Here is a 10,097-nt window from a genome sequence, read left to right as displayed (position 1 = left end):
TCTTGGAGGACGGAGCAGCAGTGGCTTCAGTAGGAGGGGCAGAGGCCTTGTAGGAAGCAGCTGTAACGCCCCGAACTTCAGGAACCGTTACGATGTGCCTTGTAAACAGTGCTAAACTCGCTAATCGAGTCATTTGGCCAAAATCGTGAACTAAGTATGATTAGCGGTTTAGGGATTTAAAACTTTGGTTAGGATGTAACGTTTCACTAGAACGTTTAATTTATACATTGGGATCCCGAAAATATAATTTCAGAGTTTATTACATAAAATATTTACAACAGGCCGTTCTAAGCGGCAAAACAGGGTTTAACCCTAGTTCCACTTTAAACCTCGGCCGTGGCGGACGAGCAGCTGCATATGTACACGTCATCACCTAAGCTCTCCAACTCAAGGATAGTCCAGCTTCCTCTTGCCTTTACCTGCACCACGTAGCACCCGTGAGCCGAAGCCCAGCAAGAAAACCCAATAAAGCATGATATAATATCAACAACGATCATAATAACCATTCAGGACTATCAGTCCAAACAAATAGGTGACAATAGCCAATTGTCATAATAATGAGCATCGCTCCCTCTAGCCATGTGACGATAGGGTCACCAGGGCTTAACTGATAAGTGATCCTTTCATAAGTTTGATTAGGACAGGTGCATGGTGAATGGTCACCAACATAACCTTCCTCCCGACCCTAGAGTCGTGCAATGGACAGCGTCCCTTGGCCATGTGACAAACAGTCACCGGGGTCATATACCTTGGCCATAAACATCTGGTCGTAGACCAGGCAAGCGCTTAATAGTTCTTCGACCTTAGGGTCGGCCTGGCATTAATGCCATAGAGCCATTCAATGCATGATTCTTGACTTAAGCTTGATTAGGACAGGTGCAAGGTGATTAGTCACCAACATAACCTTCCTCACGACTCTGGAGTCGAAACTATGGACAACGTCCCTTAGCCACGTGACAAACAGTCACCGGGGTCATGTACCTTGGCTATATTCATCTGGTTGTAAGCTAGGCAAGCGCTTATAAGTTCCTCGACCTTAGGGTCGGTCTGGCATTAATGCTATAGAGCCATTCAATGCAAAATTCTCGACTTTAGAGTCGGTCCCTGACTAGTCAGTGTCAATCACAAGTAAGACATGCCACCAATCACATATTTCATGTTCCATATCCATAAACGAGGCATTTAGCATGCTTACTAAACAGGTATTAGTGTTATTAGGGCCATGCATAAACACAGAGGCTCAAGCTCTGAACAGTATCATACTCAGTATATAAGGCACGTCCCAAACACATGTTTCTCATGCATCATACGCAACATATCCAGCAATCCAACATGCGCTAATAACAGCCATACATGTTACATTTAACAGTCAACCAACATGCATCAAAATAACCATGCATGTCATACACATTCACAGGGTGCAGTTTTCTTACCTCAAATCCGAGCTAGAACCAATATAAGAACGACCCTTGAGAACGATCAGCTTTAGTCCTTTAGCGGTCACCTAGTCATAACCAAATACAATCTCCAATTAATGAAAATCACCAAAGATAGGGTCTTAACCTAAACCCCACTCTCGGGACCTCGAAACATGCCCATACAGTGAGTAGATTCGATCTCGGGCCTTAAGGATTGAAACCCCAAGCCAAAAGCCCTTAAAAACACCCAAAACAGGGTTATGAGGAAACAGGGTAGCGCTACAGCGCTGCCCTTCTAGCGCCCCAGCGCTCAAGACAGAACCAAAACCGCCCTGCTGAAACCCTGTGTAGCGCTATAGCGCCCTCTGATGGGCGCTGTAGCGCTACCCCCAGACAGCACCACCCCTGAAACTTCCTTCTTCGATTTCCTCAATTCTAACTCGATTCCAAAGCTTCCAAATCCCATTTTTGGTGCCAAATGAACCCAAAAACCATCCCCACATGTCCTAAGGACCACAACCCCAAGAACCCTAGCCAAAACTCCAACCAATTCCCAAGTTTCCAACTCAAAAACCAGCAGAAACTTAACATAGAAAACAGAGCAAAACCAAGAGTTCTAGTGGCTAGAAACTCACCTCAATTTTGGCAACACACCCTCTTCAATGGTGGAGCACAACCCTAGCTTGGCTAAGCTTGGTTCCTTGGCTTAATTCCTCAAACTAAGCTTGAAAATCCAAAGAGAAAAGAGGAAGAAAATCCATCGGGAGAGAAGGAAAAGAAAACTCTGTTTTTGATACTCTTCCTTAGCCTTAATGGCTGATATATATCTCTTGGGGTAAAAAGACCTAAATACCCTTAGGTCTAAACAAAACCTTAATAGCCACCAAGGGCAAAACCGTCCTTTCGCACCTATTTCATTAATCACAATTAACACCCTCCAACTCTCGCTATTCTCAATATTCCCAAATACCAATAAATCATATCCCATTACCCTTTAATTCCCGGTAATGCTCTAATCATAAAATTCACCCCGAGACTCACCCCGAGCCCCGAACTTAAGCCCGTTATGACTAGACCGAACACTTACATCTCATGATCGTCTCATGTCAAATAGCTCGAACCAATCCACCTTATAATGTGGCTATATTAATTCATCACAATCACGCACCCAAAATATACAATTACGCCCACAGTGGCCAAATTACCAAATTACCCTCATAATTATCATATGAGCCCATATGCATGCATTCACCATCATATAATAATATAATTCACATAAACATGCATATAATCATTAAATACTATAATAAATCAATTATGGCCCTCCCGGCCTCCTAATCAAGGTCCTAAACCTTATTAGGAAATTTGGGGCATTACAGCAGCAGTAGTGGGTGCCACCAAGTCTTCTTGATCACGTTGGAGATCCTTTTTCTGCATACTCAACACTTTATAAATAACATGAGGAAAAGGAAGATTCAAGTTTTTCCTGTTACCTTTGCGAAACCCAATGATTTGATCATGAATAACCGAAGCCAAATTTATACCAAGACCGGTTCCCACCTTGTACAAAAATGAGGCCATATCAAAAGAAATAGTGGCGGTGTGAGAAGTGGGCTTCCAATTTGTTGTGGCAAACTTATGAAGAACAACATAAGTGTAGGTGAGGTTTGAGACTGAGATGACTGTATGAGATGGCCATACCATTTTTTGACCAACCAACTCAGTGATAACCATGTCCTTGTCAAGAGAAGCACCATCAGCATCATCCTCGACATCAAGGGGAAGATGCAAAGCAAGAGCAATGTCTTGAGGAGAAAAAGAGAACCAATGGCCCCTAACAAACACTTTATTATACAGAGGAGATGAAGGTTCAATAATTTCATTAGTAAGATTGGCATAGAATTCCTTGACTATTCTCTCCACAAAACCAGAAAATTTAACCAAGGAACCTGTCCATTGTCGATCTTGAAGCATTGTTAGCACACCAAAAGGACGATGATCACTCAAGACATAATTTCTTTCAATGATAAATTTCCGTTGAGCATAAAGAACCATATCACGTGCATTATCATTATAGCAAAAAATGGAAGAATAAGGTTTGAAATTTACACCTGAATGTTTTGGTGAAGGAGTAGAACCAGAAATAGGTTTCTTCCCTTTAGCTTTGGATGGCAAGGGAGATGCAATGTGGTCTGAGTCAGATTCGGCTTCTTGTTCAGAGGGGATAGTGTCTTCTTTTTCTGGCTCATCAGACTCAGCCTCTGATTCTGCAATGTCAGGAACCGTTTCATCAGACAATGTGGTATCATGAGTTGCTTCAGATTCTGACTTATCTTCCTCAGGATCAGATTCGGAGGAGGACAGTGAAGGGGGATGAGCCTTCAATTTTTTCTTGGCAGCAGACAAGGGAGAAAGAGACGCATCCAACCCCAATTTCCTTTTGGGAGTCACAGAATTTTTCTTGGACTGACTCGGCTTCAAGGGCAATTTGAGCAACCCAGCAGCAGCAGCTTTGGAAGAGGAGGAAACAGATTTCGATTTTTCCCTAGCCTCCAAAGACGAATCAAACGGAACAGGAGAATGGTCCTTGGCTCGAGAGGGCACCACCACTTCAGATGGTGGTGCAACAATGTCAGCAGAGATATCTGGAAACACCATAGGATGCTCATGAGAGAGCGAAAACACCTTCTTGCGAGCCTTGGATTTGCAGGACTTTCCAACAGATGTGGGAGCTGATGGAGCAGAAAGAGGCGTCGTTGATACAGACGGAGGAGGCGAAGGAGATGGCACCTCTCGGGATTGAGAAACAGGGATCTTCTTGGAGGAGGCACCACGAGTTCTCACCATTTTTTCTCTGAAAAACAGAAAACACTTACAAGAGAATGAGAGAAAAAAAAAATGAGAAGGAGAAGAAATAACTGAATGAAATCGTGGGTGAGAGGAAATAGGGTAATGGCATGCCTTTTTAAATATATTACTTACCCAAAATGAATACCCACGGCAAAAAGAGGTTTCCCTTTTTTATTAAAAAAATGTTTTAATTTAAACAAGAAAAGGAAACAAACTTGAAGGCACACGATCTTCAAACAACTTACCCTCTTTTTGTTTTTAAATTTCAGTTTATTCATAAACTCCCAAACCAAAAAAGGTAACAAAAAAAAAAATACCCCACACGATCTCCTTATTGACTTTTTCTTTTCTTTTCTTTTTTAAAAAAATATCCTAAATAAAGTACAAGACAATAAAGATACAAATCATGAAATTCCAAAAATGAGAAAGAAGACAAAAATAAATTCCTTGGAGACAAAGAATATATTAAATCACATAATTAAATGCATAATTTCTCATAATCACCACAATGATTCGGTCCACCATGAATTTCCTTGATTATCATTTTTTTTTAATTTTATATATATATATATGCACAAAAATAAAAACTCAACCCAAAAAAAAATCTGCATTGATCAAAGAGAGTCATCTTGATAAGAATAAAATCAAGCAAATGAAAATAAGAGTTAGTGTAAAACAGAGATAAGAACACTTGTGAAAATGAAAAATTAGAAAGAATATTCGAGAGAAATAAAGCACAATTCAGTCACAAGCACATATTCTTAAGTGAATCAATCAACATGTATGAGTCTTACACACATTTTTTTATAAACTGTGTACAATTTTTATTGCATTGTTTCAAGCATAAGTGTGTGACAGTGTATGCAAGGGAACATTGCCCAATGACAAATAAGTCTTTTTCGAAATTAAAATAATTGTAACCCATGAAGACGCTGTCACACTACACCAGTGGTAGCCCTTTTCTATGGTAGCGTATCCTCTTCATAACTCCGAATTACAAAGTTCCAACTTACTCAAAAGACGGCTTTCACACACTGATGCAGGTAGCTCTATTCTAGCACAGGAGCTTGAAACAATGCTACACAAAAGGAAGCTCAAACATTAAACATTGATTAATTTACTCGAATATGCCTAGGAGGAATAGATGAAATTTCTCTCAAGAATATACAACCAAAGATTCATAAACACAAGACAGATTATCCAGCTTGACACACAACAAAATTTTCAAATTGATTGACAATTTTCTTAACCAAAAATAACACACATTAGATCAAGCGGACAACATAACGAGAGAATTTAAAGAGAACAAACCCCCAAAGATTTTCGGAGGAAATCAAAGCGAACCGAATCAAGAGCTTTAGTGAAAATATCTGCAATTTGTTTATGTGTTTCAATATATTCCAAGACAAGAACTTTATTTTCAACTAATTCTCTTATGAAATGATGACGAATATCAATATGTTTAGTACGAGAATGTTGCACAGGATTTTTTGAAATATTGATTGCACTAGTATTATCACAAAAAATAGTTAAAATGTCATGATCAAACCCATAATCCATCATCATTTGCTTCATCCACAAAAGTTGTGCACAACAACTTCCTACTGCAATGTATTCAGCCTCAGCTGTTGAGAGAGAAATAGAATTATGTTTCTTGCTGTGCCAAGAAACAAGATTATTTCCCAAGAAGAAACATCCTCCACTAGTGCTTTTTCTGTCATCAGTGTTACCTGCCCAATCAGCATCACTAAAACACACTAGATTAGGGTTAGTTTCTTTTGAATACCAAATACCATAATCAGCAGTCCCATGAACATATCGAATGATTCTTTTGACAGCTGCAACATGAGACTCCATGGGATTTCCTTGGTACCTGGCACACACACCAACACTATAACTCAAATCAGGTCGACTAGCAGTGAGATAAAGAAGACTACCAATCATGCTCCTATACAGTGTAGGATCCACTTTGACACCATTTTCATCTTTGGATAGCTTTACAGTTGTTCCCATTGGTGTTTTGGCAATTTTTGAACTTTCAAGTCCAAACTTTTTGACCAGGTTCTTAGCATATTTGCTTTGAGAAACAAATGTGCCTTCATCTAATTGCTTGACTTGTAAACCTAAGAAATAAGTCAATTCTCCCACCATGCTCATTTAAAATTCCTCTTTCATTTGTTTCACAAATACCTGCACCTCATTTTCAGAAGTAGATCCAAACACAATATCATCAACATAAATCTGAGCAATAATTATGTTAGATTTAATATTTTTGATAAATAAAGTTTTATCTACTCCACCCCTTTTGTATCCATGAGAAACAAGAAATTGAGTAAGTCTCTCATACCAAGCCCGAGGGGCTTGCTTCAAACCATAAAGAGCTTTCTCCAATTTGTAAACATGATCAGGTGCATGAGGATCTTCAAATCCTTTGGGTTGTTCAACATATACCTCTTCATTCAAGATCCCATTGAGAAATGCGGATTTGACATCCATTTGGAACAACCTGAAACCAATCAAACAAGCAATAGACAATAATAATCTAATTGACTCAAGTCTTGCAACAGGTGCAAATGTTTCATCAAAGTCTATTCCTTCCACTTGTGTGTACCCTTGTGCCACTAATCTTGCTTTATTTCGCACGATTGTACCAAATTCATCAGATTTATTTTTGAAAATCCATTTTGTGCCAATAATATTGGTATGCAACGGTCTTGGCACAAGGATCCACACTTTGTTTCTAAAGAATTGTTCCAATTCCTCCTGCATAGCTTTAATCCAATTTTCATCAGTTAAAGCTTCTTTCACATTTTTAGGCTCAATTAAAGATAAGAAACAAACAAATTGAACAACATTACTAAACCTTCTTCGTGTTACCATACTGTCTTTTGGATTTCCAAGTATTAAATCTGCTGGATGATTTAACTTAACTCTGGTTGATGGCTCCTTTTGGACTTCATCCAAAATAATATCTGGAAATTTCTTTTCTGTCTGTCCAGAATCTGTTTCATCGGATTCAAGATTTGTTGGAACAGATGGACCAGACGTTTCAACAGTAGTATCACTGACACAAGCTTCTTCGTGTTTTTCAGTAGGTTCATCAATAAACCTTTCAATTTCTTCCTCAGTAGAAAACTCAGAAAAATCCCTGGAATCATCAATAACAACGTTAGTTGACTCCATTACAGTTTGGGTTCTCATGTTATACACACGATAGGCCCTACTGTTAGTGGAGTATCCAATAAAAACACCTTCATCACTTTTAGCATCAAATTTACCAAGATTTTCTCTGTCTCTCAAAATGTAACAAACACATCCAAAAACATGAAAGTAAGCCACACTTGGTTTCTTACCTTTCCAAATTTCATAAGATGTTTTAGATGTACCTGGACGAAGAAAAACACGATTTATGATATAGCAAGCAGTGTTAATTGCTTCTGCCCATAACCGTTTAGTCAATTTTTTGCTGTTTAGCATCACTCTAGCCATTTCTTGAAGAGTGCGGTTTTTCCTCTCTACAACTCCATTTTGTTGAGGAGTTTTGGGAGCTGAAAACTCATGAGAGATACCTGCAGACTTACAAAAATCATTATAGACAGAATTCTCAAATTCTTTACCATGATCACTTCTTATACGAACAATTTTTCCAATGTTGCAATCTTTTTCAACTTTTAATTTCAAGCAAAGAGTTTTTAAAGGCATCAAAAGTGTCAGATTTTTCTTTCAAGAAATCCACCCAAGTATATCTAGAAAAATCATCCACACAAACAAAAATATACCTTTTGCCATTTAAACTCTCAATTTGAATTGGACCCATAAGATCCATGTGAAGCAATTCTAAAACTTTCGAAGTGTTTATGTCAGAAACACTTTTATGTGTAATTTTCAATTGCTTACCAAGTTGACAACTTTTACACTTACCATCAAATTCTTTACCTAGCTTAGGTAAACCACGAACACTCCCTGCATGAGACAATTTTTTCAAGGTTTTGAAATTTATGTGACCAAGTTTAGCATGCCACATATCAGTGTTATTACTCACAACAGATTGACACATAATAGATGGCAGAAGAGTGTAGCAATTGTCATTAGATCTATAACCTTCAAGAACATTCTCACCATTCTTGTTTAACACAAAACAATTCTCTTTATCAAAGTTAACAGTATAACCTTGATCACAAATTTGACTTATGCTGAGAAGATTAGCTTTAAGACCTTCCACAAGTAACACTCTTTTGATTCTAGGCAACCCTTCAAAGTTTAGAGTACCCATACCAAGAACATTACCTTCAATTCCATTGCCAAAAGTAACAGACCCACAATGCATAGGTTTTCTGTCTGTAAGAATAGACTTGTCACCTGTCATATGTCTTGAACAACCACTGTCAAAATACCAGAAATATGAAGAAGCAGATCTATCATATTCACTAGTAAAACCAGCAAAACAGTTATTCTTTTTGATCCATATTTTCTTTGATTGAACATTTTCCTTTTTTACTCTTTTGAAATCATCAAAATAATTGAATTTTTCAAAATATTCATTTTTAGCAAAATTCATAAGAGTAAAACATTTAGGACAAATATGACCCTTCCTACCACAAAAATGGCAGATTGGAATGAATTTTTCGAATTTACCATTGGATTTACCTGCTGACTGTGTCCTTTCTGATGGAACAAACCGAGTACCGGATACAACAGATTTCACTGAGGATGCAACAGGAACATCAGACGATAACATCCCAGCCGAGATAAAGACAGTTTTCTTTGATTTTTGAGAACTTGAAGCACCCAGTCCCACATGACTTCTTTGACCTGAATTCTGCATATTCTCAAAAATAGTTGAACCGGGGTTAAGCATTCTAACATTTTTCTCAAGAGTATCCAAATCTTTAGACAACTTATTAATTTCAACATTTTTTGAAATGATTTCTTTTTCCAAATTTTCATTCAAATCAGTAAGTTGTTTAATTTCAAGGGATAAATCTTTATTTTTGCTTACCAATGACCGATTTTCAGAACACACTTTCACCCATGAACCATACATTTTTTTTGTAAGATTCACTCAAAGACTCATCATTCAATTCAGATTCATCACTATCAGAATTTTCTTCATCTTTTGAAACATTATTCAAGCAAACAATTTTTTCATTTTCAGATTTAGAACCAGGTAAAATAGAAGTGAGAGCGACATTACCTTCCTCATCTTCACTACTTTCAGAGTCATTATCACTCCAAGTAGCAATCATACCTTTTTTGTTCTTTTTCAAAGTATTTGCACATTCAGACTGGATGTGACCAAATCCCTCACATTCCCTGCACTGAATACCCTTTTTATTAGTTTGAAAAGGTTTAAGAGAAGAAGGGTTACCTTTTGACATCTTGCCATTGAATTTTTTGTTTCCTATTTTATTCATATATTTTCGAAAATTCTTTGCAAGCATTGCCATTTCATTATCACCATCTTCATCATCTGAGACTTCCTTTTCAGTGCTCTTGAAAGCTATGGTTTTCTCCTTTTCTTTGGAAGAGCTTGGCTTATCTTTTTGACGAATCTTTTGATTTAACTCAAAGGTACGAAGTGACCCCATCAGTTCTTCTACCTTCATAGTACTGAAATCTTTTGCCTCTTCCATAGCAGTGAGCTTAACATTGAACCTGTCAGGAAGAACTCGAACGATTTTTCTAACAAGAACAGAATCATCAAGTTTTTCACCAAGTGCAAAATACTCATTAGAAATATCATATAATCTCTCATAAAATTCAGATAGTGTTTCAGAATCAGACATTCTAAGGTCATCAAACCTAGTTTGTAACATGATAAATCTAGAC

General features: G+C 37.7%; 1 protein-coding gene across 1 annotated transcript; it reads right to left on the bottom strand.

Moving 5' to 3' along the window:
• Positions 1-2,774: 2,774 nt before the first annotated feature.
• On the bottom strand, positions 2,775-4,265 carry LOC133784807 (uncharacterized). Its single transcript, XM_062224079.1, has one exon. It carries the CDS (start codon positions 4,263-4,265, stop codon positions 2,775-2,777), a length of 1,491 nt encoding a protein of 496 aa, XP_062080063.1.
• Positions 4,266-10,097: the final 5,832 nt, after the last annotated feature.

This window comes from Humulus lupulus, chromosome 6 (assembly GCF_963169125.1).
Source record: "Humulus lupulus chromosome 6, drHumLupu1.1, whole genome shotgun sequence".
Classification (NCBI taxonomy): domain Eukaryota; kingdom Viridiplantae; phylum Streptophyta; class Magnoliopsida; order Rosales; family Cannabaceae; genus Humulus; species Humulus lupulus.
Note: the sequence above shows the minus strand (reverse complement) of the source record. Positions and strands in the feature narration are given on the sequence as shown.